This window comes from Trematomus bernacchii, unplaced genomic scaffold, assembly GCF_902827165.1.
Source record: "Trematomus bernacchii unplaced genomic scaffold, fTreBer1.1, whole genome shotgun sequence".
NCBI classification, from domain to species: Eukaryota; Metazoa; Chordata; class Actinopteri; order Perciformes; family Nototheniidae; genus Trematomus; species Trematomus bernacchii.
The window spans coordinates 426,677-447,422 of record NW_022987542.1 but is presented as its reverse complement, the minus strand read 5'-3'; the positions used below and the strand labels follow the sequence as shown (position 1 = coordinate 447,422).

Below are 20,746 nucleotides of genomic sequence, written 5' to 3'. Positions count from 1 at the left end.
AGCTCAAGGAGGAAAACTGCCTTAACACATAAATAAATACATGATCCTAGTTCATCTGAAACATTTGGCATATCAAGCATATCAAATGTAACTCCAAACGAAAGCACATGCCAATATGTTACAGTAACTCTCACTGCCAGAAAGCCAGACAAATGTCCACAGAGTTAAAATACAAACGAACAAGTTAACCTAGAGACCCAAATAAATGTACCTTAAATTAGCTAGTGAACGTTAGCTATTAATTCAACAAGCTAGCTAGCTATCTAACACGCTCATGGATATATAAAGGATGAATAAGAGAACTGGATACTCCGTTCATTCCTGTGAGTTATTCAGTGGCGCTTGAAGCCCAAAGTGGAGCGAGTGTAGACTCTGAAAGTACCTGGATGTGGGCCCATAGAGCATGCGCAGTTGAGTTTCCCTTAAGCCCCGCCTCTTATCTCCCGCTCTGTGTGTGTGTGTGTGTGTGTGTGTGTGTGTGTGTGTGTGTGTGTGTGTGTGTGTGTGTGTGCGTGTGCGTGCGTGTGTGTGTGTGTGTGGTGTCACGTGGTTAACGCGGACCGGTTAAAACCGACGGAAAGCGGCCGGAGTTTCTGCACCGACTTGTGGGTAGAAGAGCAACCTGCAGCCCGCACACCTCTGCACACACAGCTCTGCACACACACTATCTCCCCGGTTATGTCCTCTCTCTGCGTGCTGCGGACCCGCCTGCCCGCCGCCATGCAGAGGCGCTTCAGCCTGGATGTCTCCGCTCCTCTGCTCCGGACGCAGGGCTACATCGACGGCCGCTGGGTCTCCGCAGCCTCGGTGTTCCCGGTGCTGGACCCGGCTACCGGGGAGGAGATCGCCCGGGTGTCGGACTGCGGCCCGGCCGAGGCCAAGCAGGCTGTGGACGCTGCCTACAGAGCCTTTCACTCCTGGAAGCTCCGCAGCGCCAAGGTACGGCACAGAAATGACATATTTTAAAATAAAATCTCGCTTAATTGCCAAAAGAACACATGCATATCATAACAGTTCACTCCTTTCTTAGTATTTAGACCCAATATTTAATTCGGCTCAAGTTTAATTTAACAGGTAGTACACAGTTTTAAGATACAAACCAGGTTTCTTTAAAGTAGAGACACTACATACTGATCATCAGCAGGAGAGGACTCTTTAAAGTAGAGACACCACATACTGATATACATGACTTTTTAAAGTAGGGATGCCAGAAACTGACCATGATCAAATTCGAAAATCGGACAGCCCTGGCGAATATTAATCGATTATTATTATTATTATTATTATTTACAATTATTAATACTATTACTATTATTAGCATTAGTCTATATTTTGGTTGAAACTAAGCCATAAAAATATATCTATAAATAAAATCGAATTTTAAAAATAATTTTCGATTATGGAGACTGTAACGACTATTCGAAAAATCGAATAATCCCTGGCATCCCTACTTTAAAATAGAGAGACTACATACTGATATACACCTGAACATCAGCAGGAGAGGACTCTTTAAAGTAGAGAGACTACATACTGATATACACCTGAACATCAGCAGGAGAGGACTCTTTAAAGTAGAGACACTACATACTGATATACACCTGAACATCAGCAGGAGAGGACTCTTTAAAGTAGAGACACTACATACTGATATACACCTGAACATCAGCAGGAGAGGACTCTTTAAAGTAGAGACACTACATACTGATATACACCTGAACATCAGCAGGAGAGGACTCTTTAAAGTAGAGACACGCCATACTGATATACACCTGAACATCAGCAGGAGAGGACTCTTTAAAGTAGAGACACTACATACTGATATTCACCTGAACATCAGCAGGAGAGGACTCTTTAAAGTAGAGACACTACATACTGATATACACCTTAACATCAGCAGGAGAGGACTCTTTAAAGTAGAGACACTACATACTGATATACACCTGAACATCAGCAGGAGAGGACTCTTTAAAGTAGAGACACTACATACTGATATACACCTGAACATCAGCAGGAGAGGACTCTTTAAAGTAGAGACACTACATACTGATATACACCTGAACATCAGCAGGAGAGGACTCTTTAAAGTAGAGACACTACATACTGATATACACCTGAACATCAGCAGGAGAGGACTCTTTAAAGTAGAGACACTACATACTGATATACACCTGAACATCAGCAGGAGAGGACTCTTTAAAGAAGAGACACTACATACTGATATACACCTGAACATCAGCAGGAGAGGACTCTTTAAAGTTGAGACATCTTCTTTTCTTTTTGTGGATTGGGTAGCAGACACTTTTTGTCCCCAAATGACCCGTTCAGTTTTCCTGCTCACTTTTTAATGTTTTCCACTCTGTGAAATATTAATCTGATTCTGTTTTAGCGAGCAGAAACCAGATGTAACCTCAAGAGGCTCAGTGTGGAAAGAGAATAACAATCTATAATCTATTACTGTTAATGCTTAACATCAATATAGAGTTCATAAAAAGCAAACAAGTGATAAAACACTTTATTTATTATTATTGTTATTATTATTATTATGTGATGGTGGACGAGGTCAGAGAGATAGTGAGGGTCCAGGTTGTTGAAGGCTTTGAAGAGTGATATTTATTTTAATCTGAAGCCAGTGGAGGTTGTGGAGGACCGGAGTGAAGTGGTCTCGGTGGAGGTGAGCAGACGGGAGGGGGTTTCTGGAGGTGTTGAAGTTTGTTTTCAATTCAAGGACTAAAACCACCAGACTAAGGCGCCGTTTACACGAGGAGAAAACTGCTTGTATCTGCATAGTTTCGCGTGCGTATAGCCCTATTATTTACACGAGGCCGATAGAAACTGACCCCACAAACGATAACGGGTCCCAAGGTGGATAGATTTGCAAACGAAACGCTCTGGGGGGTCAACCAAGTCCGTGTAATCACCTCTATACGAATATTTCCTGAAAAAATAGCGGAAAAAAAAAAAAATAGCACCTCTCCTGCTCACTGCTGTAGCAACTATCAAAAATAGCTGTGTTAATTAAACGCACAAGGGGTTCTTGAATGAAATAATATTATAAAAGGCAAACCAGAATAGTTAACGCCCAATATACTCCTTAAACAAAATAAACAGAGTCAGATTTCATGCATTGATCCATTATATTGACAAAGGAGGATCTCACCCGGTGTTTGTAGAGAATATCTCTCTTTCTGAGCGGGTCCTCTCCACGGAGACGTCGGTCGATGCAATATCCACAGATTCGGTTTCTTTCAGTTAACTTCCCCGTAGCATTTATCCATATGCTGAGGAAATGACTATATCCCGCTGAATACCAGCAATCGCCACACACACTTCCTCCTGTCAGTAGCTACTGCTAGTGCTACTGCTACTGACCATGCTACAGATATTAGTGCAAAATCTACAGCTCCTCTACCACAACCATCAGCAACAAGTGGACATGGAGAATTACATGAACTACATGTTGCTAAATACACGGCTGGGCATAAACAGAAGGGTAGCCATGGCAACATTGCGGCGGGGGCTGCTGGGGCTGCTCTTCTTCGCTGCTTTTGGTGTATTTTGGCGGAAGTTACAGCGCCACTTACAGTCCCGGCATATGTACTACAGCGTTTCCAGCGGCCTCGTTTGAACAGACACGTTAAATGAAACAAATGCATGTGAACGGAAGACTTTTTTGAATACGCATACTGTGCATAAACGCAAACGGTCCCGTGTGAGCGGGGCCTAAGGGACAGTTTCATCTAGCTTCAGTGTAGATATGGCAATGAAAAACTGAAGTCCCAGGCTCCTCCAACAGAGCAACATGGATATATATATATAGGACATAGAACAGATAAAATAGTGCAAGTAAATACAAATACAATGGAAATAGTGCTGGAAGAGTCTATATACCAGTGTTAATTTCGTCAACGAAAACTATGACGAAAAAATGTTCGTCAACGACCTTTTTTACATGACTAAGACGAGACGATGACGAGCTAAAAATAGATTCTTGATAACGAAAATTTGACGAAATGTATATTTAGTTTTCGTTGACGAGACGAGACGGGACTAAGGTGTTAATGGTGGACTATCGGACATTCAAAATGCAGGGTATTTCCCCCCAAGTGTCCGTCTTGTCTGTCAAAATGCATCTTACATTTCTAACTTGCAATATCATTATTTCCGCTCTCTTCACTCCAGAAGAGCGATCTCCCTCTCTCTGTGTGCGGGGGCGGGGCCTAACAGACACGCTGCAGCGGCAGAGATCTGCCGGGGACGGAGCGTTCAGAGAGTATAGAGACACTCTACAAGACTCGATGTGGACAAAGCTCGTTTGCCATGTTTTCGCGTTAGCGCGTTGACACGAGTAGAGTAGTCTGTCCAAACAGCCGGCCTAAAGACGTCATATTCAGTCGGAGAAATGCACAATTTTCGACTTCCTTAACTCGTAGCTCTGTTGCCCCAATTACGAGTAACGTTATCACATCAGGTGTGCAGAGGTGGGAGAAGTACTCAGATCTTGTAGCTAAGTAAAAAAATACCATAGTGTAGGAAGAGTTCCTCAAGTCAAAGTATGATCATCAAAATATATTTAAAGTAGCGACAGTAAAAGTAGTGATTGTGCAGATTGGTCCATTTCAGAATAATATATATGATATGTTTTATAATGATTGATCATTAAAGTGTTCTCAAAGCTGGTAAAGGTGCAGCTAGTTTGAATGACTTTGTATACTGCAGGGTAGCTTGTGAATTTACTAAAGTCTGAGTTAACACTTGATTATATTTCACATCATTCATCCACATCTGTAAAGTAACTAAAGGTATTAAATACATGTAGTGGAGTAGAAGTACACCATTTAACTATGAACTGTAGTGGAGTAGAAGTACACAGTAGCAAAACATTTAAATACTCCAGTAAAGTACAAGTACCTCAACATTTTACTCAAGTACAGTACAATATTTTAACATAATTATATATATTTCATTTATTTCACATTTAAATAAAGCAATTAATTCGGTTAACAATTTGTTAGTTTTTTCCTTTAAAAAATAACAAAAAGTAAATACAAGAATACCGTTAAAGTACCGGATCGATAAGCAGTATTGATAAGACTAGTAGTACCGTAGAAAACCTTAACGATACCCATCCCTAGATATTACACAAGTAATGTGTTAAGAGAGTGAAATGTTGCTTTACGAATTTCAACACTTGATGCTGTCACCTTGATTACAATGTCAGAAACCTGTATTTGCCTAACTGAATTGGTTTAAAGAGAGAAAACATTTTGACTAAAAGTTGACTAAAATGTAATTTTTCATCGACTAAAAGTAGACTAAAACGTTTTGAGTTTTCGTCGACTAAAACTAGACTAAAACTACGAAGGATAGAAATGACTAAAATGTGACTAAAACGAATAACCATTTTCGTCTAAAGACTAAGACTAAATCAAAAACAGCTGCCAAAATTAACACTGCTATATACAAGTAAATAGAATATGATATATAGATAACTAATTTGCAAAATGCAAACAGATGAATGTTTATGGATGTTCTTTAAAAAGTTCAGGTGTTTAGTGATTGTGCTGGGTGAACTGTAGAGGATGCTATTGCAGGAGTCGAGTCTGGAAGTGATGAGTTCATGGAGGAGGGTTTCAGCGGCAGTAAAGGAGAGGGAGGAGGAAGAGTGAGGAAGAGGAAGCGGGTGTTCTTGAGGTGGTGAAAAGCAGTTTTGGTGATGCGGTTGCAGGAGGGAGAAGGTGGGGTCAAAGAGGACACCTGGGTTGCAGATCTGGGAGGGGGAGGGGGGGGGGGTTTTGAGCCACCGATGGTGGGTGTTTCTCAATGTCGAGGACGCTTACTTGGTAGGACATGTCCTCCGGGTCAGGTCCTTCAGAGGCTAGGCAAGAATCCTTCCTGGCATTCGGAGAACGAAGAATGGAACAGGTTAGCAGGTGTGCGTCATATGAGAGGCCCCGCCTTAGATTTTCCACCACAGATTTTGGACCGTGCGCAAAGCATTGTGGGGATTTTAAGACCGCGGAGGATACAATGGTGCATCCTCGAAATTTCCCGCAAAGAAGAATTCAGTCCTCGGGAGAATTCCAAGGATCCTGGACATTGGAACAGTCCTTCGGCGGGATTCGATGACGTAGCATCCTTGAAATAATGGCTCTGGAGGAGCCTTCCTCGACATTGAGAAACACCCTGAGAGTGAGAATGACTGGGCAATGACTTCTGAGAAGACATATTTAACGAGTCGAGTCAAATAAACTTAATATGACTTTTTGTGCGCGAGAGAAACGCCATCTGGAGGGAACATGGGGATTTTAGCCTCTGCAGACCGTTTACATGCACTAAAACCAAGAGGACAGGAGAGGGGACACTCCAAAAGGAAAAACAGGTCCCCTTTAAGTAATTTAGCACTGAGGCTGCAACATGAGAGATTGCTTTGATGCGTATCATTATTACAAATGAACCCTGAATGACCTTGCTGTGCTGTGATTGGTTCTCCTGCAGGACAGGAGCGTGGTGCTCAGGAAGTGGTTCGATCTGCTGACGCTGCACAAAGAGGACCTCGCCAGACTCATCACCTTCGAATGTGTGAGTATAAATACTTATAATGATTTAATATCATGTAGGCCAGGGGTCGGCAACCTTTTTGATATGAAGTGCCATTTAAAAAAAAAAAAAAGAAAAAAAAAAAAAATGTATCAGCGTTAATTCAGCATATTTAACCCTTTTGTGTCCCTGTAAGAGAAATCATTATTTATTGTATTGTATTTTTTATTATCATACCTTTTACCTCCTTGTGTCTCTTAACCTGTTAAAATGGTTACCTTGGTTGCTGGTCCCTTTAACCGTGTACCTGTCAGCGTGAAGGAGACCTTTGACCAGATGTGTTGTGTCTTCAGGGAAAGCCCCTGCAGGAGTCCCGCGGGGAGATAGCGTACGCCGCCTCCTTCCTGGAGTGGTTTTCGGAGGAGGCTCGGCGAGTGTACGGAGACGTGGTCCCCTCCCCCTCTAGAGACCGGAAGATCCTCCTCCTCAAACAGCCCACCGGCGTGGCCTCCATCATCACGCCGGTGAGCAGCCACTTCAGCTTTAGTTTCTACAGTAGATAGAATCGGAGGGTGTGACTATCGCCACTCAATATCCCCTGGGATCGACTAAACTGGGTTAACTAATGGACGCGTGCCATCTCCATGTACGACGAAGTTTAGCTTTCAATATCTTTTAGTTACAAAGAAAAACAGTGTGTTCACAGACACGGTCAAAAAACTATTGCTCTCCCAGTCACAATCACACACACCTGTGGCAGGAGACCAGTTATGGCGCGTTTCCACTACAGCCCGCAGCCCGGTTTAAGAGGGCTGTGACGTCAGCGGCCCGTCTTTGGTTGCGTTTCCACTTGGCCTAGTACCGGCCGGCGGGTCCTAATTCACAGTTTTTCTGGCCTCATAAAATCGTGGGTCTAGGGCCAGAGACAACGAGGCTGAGTCGGGCTGAGTATGCTAAACTAGAGAGAGCGTCGCTGGCAAGGGGGCTACAACTACAACAAGATGGACATATTTGACCGTGATTTAATTGTACTACACGTTTCAAAATGATGCCGAAGTAACAACATACTGATACCGGTTAGTAAAAACCATGAATTAATGCTTTGTCAAGTCTGCAGACAGACGGCAGGGGAAACACCTTTTAAAATGCTTGTTTTCTAAATGGAGATTGGCTAAGCTAACGCAGTATATGCTCTGACCGTCCACACTCACAACAACGGCCTACAGACATAAATAAAGCAGCGACTGTATTCACCATGACACAGGCAGTCTGTGGTTTGTACTTGTTTAACTTTTGTCTAGTTTCTGAACATATCTGAGGAGCTGTGAGCTCTGAGTGCTAACAGCTAACGGCTGTGTTGTTTTTCTGGGGTCCTCTGAAGATCACGTCACGGCTCCGCCTACACTGCGTTACTATAGATACTGCCCCAGTTCCTAAACTGTAATGGAAATGCGCCATAAAGTGAGCCAGTCCTAACGAGGCCCAGCCATACCGAGCGGGGCCGAGCGAGGCCGTGTAGTGGAAATGCGGCATTATATGTTGCCCCATTACGCCATCTAGTGTTCAAATAGCAAAACATATAATCCATTCTAACGGGTGCAGCAGAGGATGAATCCCTCTTTCATGGCCACACATGCAGCTCACAGTGACATTTGACCTCTGCTTTGAACCCATCCTAGTACTGGGAGCAGTGGGCAGATATTGCACAGCGATGGGGGTGGGGGGGTGTCCGGTGCCTTGCTCAAGGGCACCACGGCAGGGCCCAGGAGGTGAACTGGGACCAAGTAGCAGTCCACACTCCATATTGTACGTCTGTTCGGGGACTTGAACCGGCGACCCTACGGCTCCCAGTCCAAGCCCCTACTGACTGACTTACAATAACCACAGAAGAAGAATTGTATGTACTGTAATGTAACAAGAGACCAGTCTGTTGTGATTTTGGCATCATTTTGAAATGTGGACTACAATTTAAATAACATAAACAGATGTTAATATTTGTTAGAAAAATCTCCCTGGTCCCTGGCTTGATCTTCAATCTCAGGATCCATGTATCTGTGATCCTCTCCAGAATGGAAGTAGTCATCACATACAGAGCATCAACTAGTTCCTGAACAGTGTCCTTCACATGCTGATATCCAAGAGAGGGAGTTACACAGTCACAAGATGGAGGAATAGAAAGCAGTATTCAATGTTTACTTCAGATTAGCTCCACGTCAGAAATGAGCATGCTTGTCATATGTCTATCTCCATAGAGGCTGAATCATCATGTTAATCACATAGCTATCATATGCCTCAAACAGTCCTGATGCTCTTCTGGGTAATCAGACATCCTGTCATGTTCACAGCTACAGTTGGGATACCTTTGTTATTAATGGAAACAAGGGAATGAAGACGCGACAGTCCGTTTTTCATTCATTTCTTTATTCCGTCCACAGTGGAACTTCCCCAGTGCGATGATCACCAGGAAGGTGGGCGCGGCGCTGGCGGCCGGCTGCACGGTGGTGGTGAAGCCGGCCGAGGACACGCCGCTGTCCGCCCTCGCTCTGGCCGAGGTAACTACGCCTCATATCGGTTTAAGACCTGATTCTATTTCACATCATTAATCCACTACTACGCTCTCTCACAACCAGTCCACACACTTTGAGGCGCACGCACTCCTGGAGAGGGGATGATATCATCAGAGCTGTAACGTAACTAAGTACATTTACTCAGGTACTGTACTTAACTTGAGTATTTCCATACTACCATTCAGAGGTACATGGTGTACTTTTCCTCCCTACATGTATTTAATACATTTAGTTACTTCACAGATGTGGATGAATGATGTGAAATATAATCAAGTGTTAAATCAGACTTTAGTTCCACCTGGAGTAAATCCACAAGCTACCCTGCAGTATACAAAGTCATTCAAACTAGCTGCACCTTTACCAGCTTTGAGAACACTTTCATGATCAATCATTATAAAACATATCATATTTATCCCTGCAGCTGGCGGAGCAGGCGGGGGTCCCAGCGGGGGTCTTCAACGTGGTCCCCTGCTCCCGGGAGAAGACTCCCTCTGTCGGGCAGGTTCTCTGCACCGACCCCCTGGTGGCCAAAATCTCCTTCACCGGCTCCACGGCCACCGGCAAGGTGAGGGGAAGTTACAGAACAGGGGGTCCAAACTACGGCCCCCGGTCCTTCCCTCCTTCAACATGTCTTTATTATGAATTGTGCATCAATTATGTGTCATTTATACATTTTGAATTGGCCCTCAGCAAACTCTAAAGGTATAATGGAGTTTGGCCCACACATGTCTTATATTGTACGTCTGAAATATATATAAATATATATACGTAAACATGTATTACACGGCAGTATTGATTTGTTAATAAGCCCGCTTAACTTCAGTCAGTTCAAGTTGACAAATCTTAGTTCAATAACTTGTTTGCATAAGCAGCTTGAGACACACACTTCCTATTTCACCTAATAATAAAAACCTAGTCTCTCTCTCCCACACACACTGCAGTAAAGTGTGTGTTCAGTTTGCACACAGTACAGCAGCGTGCAGGTGTGATATCTGACCATGCTGCTGTATTTAAAGCTAAATAGTCTTTTACTGAAATGCGTTTTTCGTGAAATAGTTTGATCTACAAATCCACAAAAAATATGAGTTAAATATTTTTTTTTAAATGTGTCAAAAAGTTACAAAGAATATCCCAAATATGTGAAATAAAATTTGAAAAATCTCAAAATAAATATTATTAAAATATCTGAAAAGGTTTACACAGCACAGCAGCGTGCAGGTGTGATATCTGACCATGCTGCAGCATTATTCTTACGCTTTTTCTTAAGCTAAATAGTATTTTCCCAAAATAAGTTTTTGTCAAATAATTTGAGAAAAATCTACAAGAAATATAAGTTTAGTAAAAAAAAAAAAAAAAAAAAATCTTACTAAGAAATGTGAAAAAAGGCCAAAAGTAATCTGAAAGTGAGTAACATCCATGCTCAGTTGAAACAGTACACCATGCATGCGTTGTATTTAAACATCGTGTACTCCGCTCTCAGGTACTTCTGAAAATGGCCGCCGACACGGTGAAGAAGGCGTCCATGGAGCTGGGAGGCCACGCCCCCTTCATCGTGTTCGACAGCGCAGACGTGGAAATGGCCGTCAGCGGCGCCATGAACTCCAAGTTCAGGAACTCCGGACAGGTAACGAGTACTCGCAGTACTGCAGTACAAATTATAAGATAAGATAGGACTTTATTCATCCCGAAGGAAATAGTTGCAAAAATACAATAAACACAGCAGCACTCAAGTAGAAGTACACATACTCGTGTTTAAAAATACTCTGGTAAAAGTAGAAGTACTGACTAAACTTCTTTACTCAAGTAAAAGTAAAGAGGGCTTTGAAATGTACTTCAGTAAAAAGTACCCATAACTAGCAGCTGTTTTAAAGAGTACCTGACCTCCCTTTATATTAATAGAACAATAATGTCATTGTTAGCTAAGGAATGTTTCCATGCTGAACAACGGCAACATGACAACGTTTTCATTGGTCCCTCTTCTTTAGAGAAGACCAGGAAATGATGGATACACGGATCGTGTTCAAATCAATAGGCACGCAATGACTCTAAATAATAATGATCACGCCACCAAACACACATTCAAACTAAAGGAACCAGCCTGTTTGGGAAATGTGAGAAGTAGAAAGTACAGGTATTTGTGTTCAAAATGTAAGAAGTAGAAAGTACAGGTATTTGGGTTCAACATGTAAGAAGTAGAAAGTACAGGTATTTGTGTTCAACATGTAAGAAGTAGAAAGTACAGGTATTTGTGTTCAACATGTAAGAAGTAGAAAGTACAGGTATTTGTGTTCAACATGTGAGAAGTAGAAAGTACAGGTATTTGTGTTCAACATGTAAGAAGTAGAAAGTACAGGTATTTGTGTTCAACATGTGAGAAGTAGAAAGTACAGGTATTTGGGTTCAACATGTAAGAAGTAGAAAGTACAGGTATTTGTGTTCAACATGTGAGAAGTAGAAAGTACAGGTATTTGGGTTCAACATGTAAGAAGTAGAAAGTACAGGTATTTGGGTTCAACATGTAAGAAGTAGAAAGTACAGGTATTTGGGTTCAACATGTAAGAAGTAGAAAGTACAGGTATTTGGGTTCAACATGTAAGAAGTAGAAAGTACAGGTATTTGGGTTCAACATGTAAGAAGTAGAAAGTACAGGTATTTGAGTTCAACATGTAAGAAGTAGAAAGTACAGGTATTTGTGTTCAAAATGTAAGAAGTAGAAAGTACAGGTATTTGGGTTCAACATGTAAGAAGTAGAAAGTACAGGTATTTGTGTTCAACATGTGAGAAGTAGAAAGTACAGGTATTTGTGTTCAACATGTAAGAAGTAGAAAGTACAGGTATTTGTGTTCAACATGTAAGAAGTAGAAAGTACAGGTATTTGTGTTCAACATGTAAGAAGTAGAAAGTACAGGTATTTGTGTTCAACATGTAAGAAGTAGAAAGTACAGGTATTTGTGTTCAACATGTAAGAAGTAGAAAGTACAGGTATTTGTGTTCAACATGTAAGAAGTAGAAAGTACAGGTATTTGGGTTCAACATGTAAGAAGTAGAAAGTACAGGTATTTGGGTTCAACATGTAAGAAGTAGAAAGTACAGGTATTTGGGTTCAACATGTAAGAAGTAGAAAGTACAGGTATTTGTGTTAAACATGTAAGAAGTAGAAAGTACAGGTATTTGGGTTCAACATGTAAGAAGTAGAAAGTACAGGTATTTGGGTTCAACATGTAAGAAGTAGAAAGTACAAGTATTTGGGTTCAACATGTAAGAAGTAGAAAGTACAGGTATTTGGGTTCAACATGTAAGAAGTAGAAAGTACAAGTATTTGGGTTCAACATGTGAGAAGTAGAAAGTACAGGTATTTGGGTTCAACATGTAAGAAGTAGAAAGTACAGGTATTTGGGTTCAACATGTAAGAAGTAGAAAGTACAGGTATTTGGGTTCAACATGTAAGAAGTAGAAAGTACAGGTATTTGGGTTCAACATGTAAGAAGTAGAAAGTACAAGTATTTGGGTTCAACATGTAAGAAGTAGAAAGTACAGGTATTTGTGTTCAACATGTAAGAAGTAGAAAGTACAGGTATTTGTGTTCAACATGTAAGAAGTAGAAAGTACAGGTATTTGTGTTCAACATGTAAGAAGTAGAAAGTACAGGTATTTGGGTTCAACATGTAAGAAGTAGAAAGTACAAGTATTTGGGTTCAACATGTAAGAAGTAGAAAGTACAGGTATTTGTGTTCAACATGTAAGAAGTAGAAAGTACAGGTATTTGAGTTCAACATGTAAGAAGTAGAAAGTACAGGTATTTGGGTTCAACATGTAAGAAGTAGAAAGTACAGGTATTTGTGTTCAATGTAGAAAGTACAGGTATTTGTGTTCAAAATGTAAGAAGTAGAAAGTACAGGTATTTGTGTTCAACATGTAAGAAGTAGAAAGTACAGGTATTTGTGTTCAACATGTAAGAAGTAGAAAGTACAGGTATTTGTGTTCAACATGTAAGAAGTAGAAAGTACAGGTATTTGAGTTCAACATGTAAGAAGTAGAAAGTACAGGTATTTGGGTTCAACATGTAAGAAGTAGAAAGTACAGGTATTTGGGTTCAACATGTAAGAAGTAGAAAGTACAGGTATTTGGGTTCAACATGTAAGAAGTAGAAAGTACAGGTATTTGGGTTCAACATGTAAGAAGTAGAAAGTACAGGTATTTGTGTTAAACATGTAAGAAGTAGAAAGTACAGGTATTTGGGTTCAACATGTAAGAAGTAGAAAGTACAGGTATTTGGGTTCAACATGTAAGAAGTAGAAAGTACAAGTATTTGGGTTCAACATGTAAGAAGTAGAAAGTACAGGTATTTGGGTTCAACATGTAAGAAGTAGAAAGTACAAGTATTTGGGTTCAACATGTGAGAAGTAGAAAGTACAGGTATTTGGGTTCAACTTGTAAGAAGTAGAAAGTACAGGTATTTGGGTTCAACATGTAAGAAGTAGAAAGTACAGGTATTTGGGTTCAACATGTAAGAAGTAGAAAGTACAGGTATTTGGGTTCAACATGTAAGAAGTAGAAAGTACAAGTATTTGGGTTCAACATGTAAGAAGTAGAAAGTACAGGTATTTGTGTTCAACATGTAAGAAGTAGAAAGTACAGGTATTTGTGTTCAACATGTAAGAAGTAGAAAGTACAGGTATTTGTGTTCAACATGTAAGAAGTAGAAAGTACAGGTATTTGGGTTCAACATGTAAGAAGTAGAAAGTACAAGTATTTGGGTTCAACATGTAAGAAGTAGAAAGTACAGGTATTTGTGTTCAACATGTAAGAAGTAGAAAGTACAGGTATTTGAGTTCAACATGTAAGAAGTAGAAAGTACAGGTATTTGGGTTCAACATGTAAGAAGTAGAAAGTACAGGTATTTGTGTTCAATGTAGAAAGTACAGGTATTTGTGTTCAAAATGTAAGAAGTAGAAAGTACAGGTATTTGTGTTCAACATGTAAGAAGTAGAAAGTACAGGTATTTGTGTTCAACATGTAAGAAGTAGAAAGTACAGGTATTTGTGTTCAACATGTGAGAAGTAGAAAGTACAGGTATTTGTGTTCAACATGTAAGAAGTAGAAAGTACAGGTATTTGGGTTCAACATGTAAGAAGTAGAAAGTACAGGTATTTGTGTTCAACATGTAAGAAGTAGAAAGTACAGGTATTTGTGTTCAACATGTAAGAAGTAGAAAGTACAGGTATTTGTGTTCAAAATGTAAGAAGTAGAAAGTACAGGTATTTGAGTTCAAAATGTAAGAAGTCAAAGTAAAAAGTCTTCAGAAAAATAAGTAGTGGAGTAAAGAACTGAAACCAGAACGAAGTATTTGTACTCCACTACTTCCCACCTCTGAACGTAAAACATCAGAACTCTGACTCCTCCCTCTTCCTGCAGACGTGCGTGTGTTCGAACCGCTTCCTGGTGCAGAGCAAGATCCACGATGTGTTCGTGGAGAAGCTCGGCCGAGCGATGGACGCCGAACTCGTGCTGGGTCACGGCTCGGAGCCCAGCACCACGCAGGGCCCGCTGATCAACAACAGAGCTGCAGAGAAGGTGAACCACAAACTACACTCAAGATTTAATCACAGGAGTCTAGTTTCACTCAAAGCAACGGGTCGACTGGGAGAGACCTCGCTCTGCAGAGAGAACAAAACGTATCAGTATGTAGTGTCTCTACTTTAAAGAGTCCTCTCCTGCTGATGTTCAGGTGTATATCAGTATGTAGTGTCTCTACTTTAAAGAGTCCTCTCCTGCTGATGTTCAGGTGTATATCAGTATGTAGTGTCTCTACTTTAAAGAGTCCTCTCCTGCTGATGTTCAGGTGTGTATCAGTATGTAGTGTCTCTACTTTAAAGAGTCCTCTCCTGCTGATGTTCAGGTGTATATCAGTATGTAGTGTCTCTACTTTAAAGAGTCCTCTCCTGCTGATGTTCAGGTGTATATCAGTATGTAGTGTCTCTACTTTAAAGAGTCCTCTCCTGCTGATGTTCAGGTGTATATCAGTATGTAGTGTCCTCTACTTTAAAGAGTCCTCTCCTGCTGATGTTCAGGTGTATATCAGTATGTAGTGTCTCTACTTTAAAGAGTCCTCTCCTGCTGATGTTCAGGTGTATATCAGTATGTAGTGTCTCTACTTTAAAGAGTCCTCTCCTGCTGATGTTCAGGTGTATATCAGTATGTAGTGTCTCTACTTTAAAGAGTTCTCTCCTGCTGGTGTTCAGGTGTATATCAGTATGTAGTGTCTCTACTTTAAAGAGTCCTCTCCTGCTGATGATCAGGTGTATATCAGTATGTAGTGTCTCTACTTTAAAGAGTCCTCTCCAGCTGATGTTCAGGTGTATATCAGTATGTAGTGTCTCTACTTTAAAGAGTCCTCTCCAGCTGATGTTCAGGTGTATATCAGTATGTAGCGTACAATGTGTCGGAGCGCTAGCCAATAGGAGCGTGAGTTTTCCGTAGTGATGTCACTGTGTTCACGGAAGTAAAATAAGATTTATATATTTTTTTAAAACAGTTTTGAACGCCTCCACAGAAGTTGTGTACCACAGTATGATCAGAGTTGGTCACCTGACCCTCCGTCTGCACCAAGCCCCCAGGAAGTGCTCCGGACTCTGAGGGAAATGTTCCTAGTGTCCAAACGGCGTCACTACAACTTCCGTATCAGTCCGAATTGGGGCTAAATGACAGGAGGCGGGGCTTAAGGGGAAACTCAACTCTGCTCTATGAGTTACATACGGGTACTTCTGCTCTCACAGCAAGGCATGATGGGTAATCTGTGACGTTTTGCTCTTGAGAATGTCAGGCCATGTTGTCCTCATGAGCCAATGAGCAGCTCTCACAGGAAACAACAGGCTGTATCCAGGTGTTATTAAACATGGTGTGTACGCTGTGTGCAGGTGGAGGCCCAGATCTCGGACGCGGTGTCCCGGGGGGCGAAGGTTCTGCGGGGGGGGCGGCGTCTGGACGGCTCCTTCGTGCAGCCCACGCTCCTCACTGGCGTCTCCACAGACATGATCTGCACCCGGGAGGAGACCTTCGGCCCGCTGCTGCCCGTCATCAGGTCTGAAACACTCTTCGTTCAAATGTTAAACTTGAGGGTCATTTTTCTATTTTTTTTACTTTTTTGTTTCATTCAATTTTTCTCAGGCAGAAAACCATGTTACAGGACTTGTTGCTATATTGTGTATTATTTAGATACTCTTTATTATATGTCCTTCTTTTGTGAATTTGTATATACTTGCTGCTAATGTTAATTATTATTTTGTATATTTTTAATATATATTTACTCGAGTAAAGCTCGACAACACGCTGCTGGAACAAAATCATTTCCTAATTTGGGAACAATAAAGTTTCTATCTATATATTTACAAAGAATTAAACTATAATACACCTGCTATGGATGTTTATTGTCTAGGTAGCGCTTTATGAAAACAGTTAAATGTGTTGAAAAGAAGAAATAAATCAACCACTAAAGATGTTTGTGGTCTTCAGGTTTGACACGGAGGAGGAAGCTCTGGCCATCGCCAACGCTTCTAATGTCGGGCTGGCAGGTGAGTTGCCTTCTTATAAAAAAAAGTCTACTTCTACTTGTCATCAAATTGAACCCTGAGATGTTGAGGACCCCAAAGTTTTATGATAGAAATGTAGAGTAGGGTCTCCAGCTCATAGAAACTGCCGGATGCTAACCTGTAGATGTTGGGACATTAGCACAACATTACGTTAATTAGGATTATAGTCATGTAAACAATTGTAAAAAAGAAAATGGCTTGGCCGATTTGGACAGTTCTGGAGTGGTTTGGGGGGTTATTCAGGACGCTGAATCCATTTCTGACATTTCCAGGATCAACAATGACAGATTTATCCTGAAAGTGGTCATATCTGTTCTCTCTGTGGACTGATTATGAGTTATGATCATTGGATACAGAGAGCACAAGATGAACATTATTACCTCTCCTGTGGACACAATTATCTTTCAATTAAATAAGCAATCTGTCTAATCCAGATCATCCAGAGTCCCTTAAATCTTCCAAATCAACCCAAAATGAATCAAAAATCAGTCCACAGAGAACAGATATGTCAACTTTCTGGTTAAAACTGACATTTTGAATCTTGATAAATGTCAGAAATGGACTCGGCATCAATACATCTCAATAACCCCCAAAACCACTCCAAAATTGTCCAAATCAGCCAACCCATTTCATCGTCTGCATAGCATATCATGCTAATTTATGCTAATTAACGCAACCTTGCTAATTGTGCAAATTGTCCAACATCTGCAGGTTAGCATCCGGCAGTTTCTATGTGCTGTGGACCTTACTCTACATTTCTATCGTTAAACTTTGTGGTATCAACATTGCAGGGTTCACAACAGGACTCCTGCCTGAAATCAATCAACAACTTTATTAATCCTGCAAGGGGCAATTGGTTATGAGCAGCTTATGTTCACAGGAACACACAGGAAGAAAGCACACAGATACACCCCTGGATGTGGATCATTCCGATTCACACTATAACGCTGTGATGTTCCTGTCCTCAGGGTACTTCTTCTCGCAGGACGTGAGTCAGATCTGGCGCGTGGCGGAGGCGTTGGAGGTGGGGATGGTGGGAGTGAACGAAGGCCTCCTCTCCACCCCGGAGGCCACGTTCGGGGGGGTCAAGCAGTCCGGGCTGGGCCGCGAAGGCTCCAAATACGGCGTGGACGAGTATCTGGAGGTCAAGTACATGTGCTTCGGAGGCCTCAAGCCCTGAAGGGAGGCAGCAGGGAAATACAATCAAAGTATAAGTGCAGTAATCTGTCAAGGTGGTCATACCTGTAGATCTCAGGTTCTTAAATTAACTTAACGTACCTATGACCAATACATCTCAAATAACCCCTTTTTTTAAATGTGAAATTAGTATGTTTTCACTAATCGGAAAATAGCTCGTTAGGAAAGTAAAACAGGGTCGTTTTTCATTTCTTTTTTTTTCAAAGGAAATTGTCTTTCGGGCAACGATTTGATGTCGTCAGCTATATTGATTTCTTGGGTTTTAGTCTTTATGATTCAAATCACAAAAAAGTCAAACAAAAATCAGTTTCTTGAAAGGGAAAACATGTTTTTATAACCTGTGACCTTGAGATACGCAGTCTACCGTTACATCCCATGACCTGAGGGGAATACTCTCTTCTGATTGGCTGGAGTTGCTGCCTCTGTAAATCTTTCCAGTTTAGCCCAAATTACAATAACTAACGGATTTACCATTAACTTTCAAAGAGTGGTCAAAAGCAGTTTTAGATCTGTTGCTCAACAAGAGATTAATAAGTTAGTGGTAAACTCCGTCTGCAGCCAACATGACGCATGTAGTTTTACAAAAAAGGCTACATGGATAATATAAATAATTAAAGGAGCTTTTTTTATTGTTGTTAAAGCTAGTTAGCTCTACACACACATCACAAAGACCTTAAAACACTTGGTTAGTAAACAAAACAAGATACTTGGACAAGTGCGATCTATAGTATGCTTTATTATCATTTTCAAAAGAGAAACATTTTTGAACATGATGGAAAAAGTCATTAAAATAAAGTCATTTAAGAGTGGGACAGACATGCTAACGTTAGCGTAACCTCTGATATATATATATATATATATATATATATATAGATAGATAGATATAGATAGATATATATATATATATATATATATATATATATATATATATATATATATATATATATATACCATCATCCAGGACCTGAGTGGAGCTTTATATAATATGACTCGTGACGCCACACAACAATGCAGTTAATGCTGATAAATATCCCTGTAAGACGGGTTACTGCTGTTCAGTAATGAGCTAGTTAGCGTTAGCAGCTTACATGAGAGCAGAGGAATCGGCTGAGGACATCATATATGAAAAATAATAAACTCTACCCAATCAGAATTCAGTATTTTCTGACGATGAAGCAAATGTTCATAGTGGCCGAACGGCGTACTGTTATATTTTCATTATTTACAACACCGGATTGAGTACAAAAACCTCCTCAAACCCACCTGTTCAGACCAGCCCCCTGTCGTGCTACATGTCCCGCATCGCTGTCCTGTTGTACCGTTTTTTTAAGAATACTCTCCGAATGGTCCTTGGGTGCTTTGTGAGGCACCTCTAAATAAAATGTATTATTAGTATGTGTGACATCCATATTTTTCCATTCAGAAATATCTCAATAACCAATTGGTAGATGACATGGTAACAAAGGCAATAACAATAACTCAGATTTGATGGTGAGGAGTGACACAAGTGGAGGGTCTCAGTAGCACAAAGGTCTTTGTTTAAAACGGTAACGAAGCTGCACACTTGGCCGTGGTGGAAAAGGGAGATTTACTGTGATGAAATAAATGAAAACCGTAAGCTAGATTTTTCATGTTTCAATTAGTTTTGTATGCTGACATTTGATTACTTTGGGATGCATGGTATGTGTGTATTAGTGTGTATAAATCATTAGCAAGATTCTGAAGTCCTTAAAACATTGTAATAATATGTTTGACCTTAGGGCTGCTAAAACATGTTCCAAAGTACAATAGGCGCTTTCACACCAAGTACTTTTCCCAGGAAGAGTTCCCGGAACTCTTTAGTTCCTGAACTATCTAGTTGATCGCGTTCACACCGGAATAATTCCCTGAGGGAGGATTACGCAAATGAAGCCGCTGACGACACTTCTTCTTCTTCTGCTTTGGGTTTACTGGCAGGCCGCAAACAACTTCACGGCGTATACTGCCACCCGGAGGCTCCGGGACTTCGGGTGGCAGTAAATCGCCTCCCGAAGTCCCGGGTAAATTACCAGAAGTGCCGACACCTCCTCATCACTCCACCGCTCCCACGTTTTATTTTGTGTTGCCATAAGTTAGTCTCTCTCCGTTGGTGCGCTGGGCTAATGCTAATGCGAGCAAATAAAATGGCGGCTTCACAAAAACCTTTCAGAGTTTTACGGGCCGTGGTTTGCAATCCGCCCAGCCAATCAGAAATTGGAACCTTTTCCTCCCCAGGAAAGTACCACCTCTCTAACAGGGACTGGAAAGGGGGGGGAAAGGTTCCCGAAGAAAAGTTCCAGATCTTTTTGTTGTGAACGCAAACTCCCAGGAACTATTGGAACCATTCCTGGGAAAAGTACTCCGGTGTGAAAGCGCCTATTAAGATAATCCTTTATTGATCCTACAGCGTGGACATTTGCAAATAACTGAATGACTTTAAAAGTGGAAAACATGACCCTAAGGTTTGTTAGACATGCGTCTAGTTTTTAAGAAGAAATACATGTTAGCATCTCTCTCTCTGTGATGTAATGACTATTGTAGTTTCATAAAAACCTTGTAACTGTAGGGTGATGTTGTTCGGCAGGTTGTGTGTCCCCCCCCCCCCCCCAATTATGGTTCCCAAAGTGCCATTTAACTGACTTTTTGTAATTAGTTGTATGGATCTCGCCTTTTTGTGATTAAATATTGCTTTAATGTCATTGTTATATTTTAATGTAAAAATAAAAATATTAATTTTTGTATTTCTGACTTTAGATATGAATCAAACATTAAAAGAGGAAATTGTTATATTACATGTTGTCGTGTTGTTTTTAATGATATGTAACCAGATTATAACTT

The 20,746-nt window shown here is 40.9% G+C and overlaps 1 protein-coding gene across 1 annotated transcript; it reads left to right on the top strand.

Annotated features, from left to right (window-relative positions):
• Nucleotides 1-533: 533 nt before the first annotated feature.
• aldh5a1 (aldehyde dehydrogenase 5 family, member A1 (succinate-semialdehyde dehydrogenase)) lies at nucleotides 534-20,700 on the top strand. The gene is made up of 10 exons (XM_034122564.1): nucleotides 534-939; nucleotides 6,496-6,579; nucleotides 6,891-7,061; nucleotides 8,973-9,089; nucleotides 9,526-9,669; nucleotides 10,585-10,728; nucleotides 14,520-14,678; nucleotides 16,022-16,185; nucleotides 16,617-16,675; nucleotides 17,662-20,700. Exons 1-10 carry the CDS (start codon nucleotides 679-681, stop codon nucleotides 17,871-17,873), a joined length of 1,515 nt encoding a protein of 504 aa, XP_033978455.1. The 5' UTR covers nucleotides 534-678; the 3' UTR covers nucleotides 17,874-20,700.
• Nucleotides 20,701-20,746: the final 46 nt, after the last annotated feature.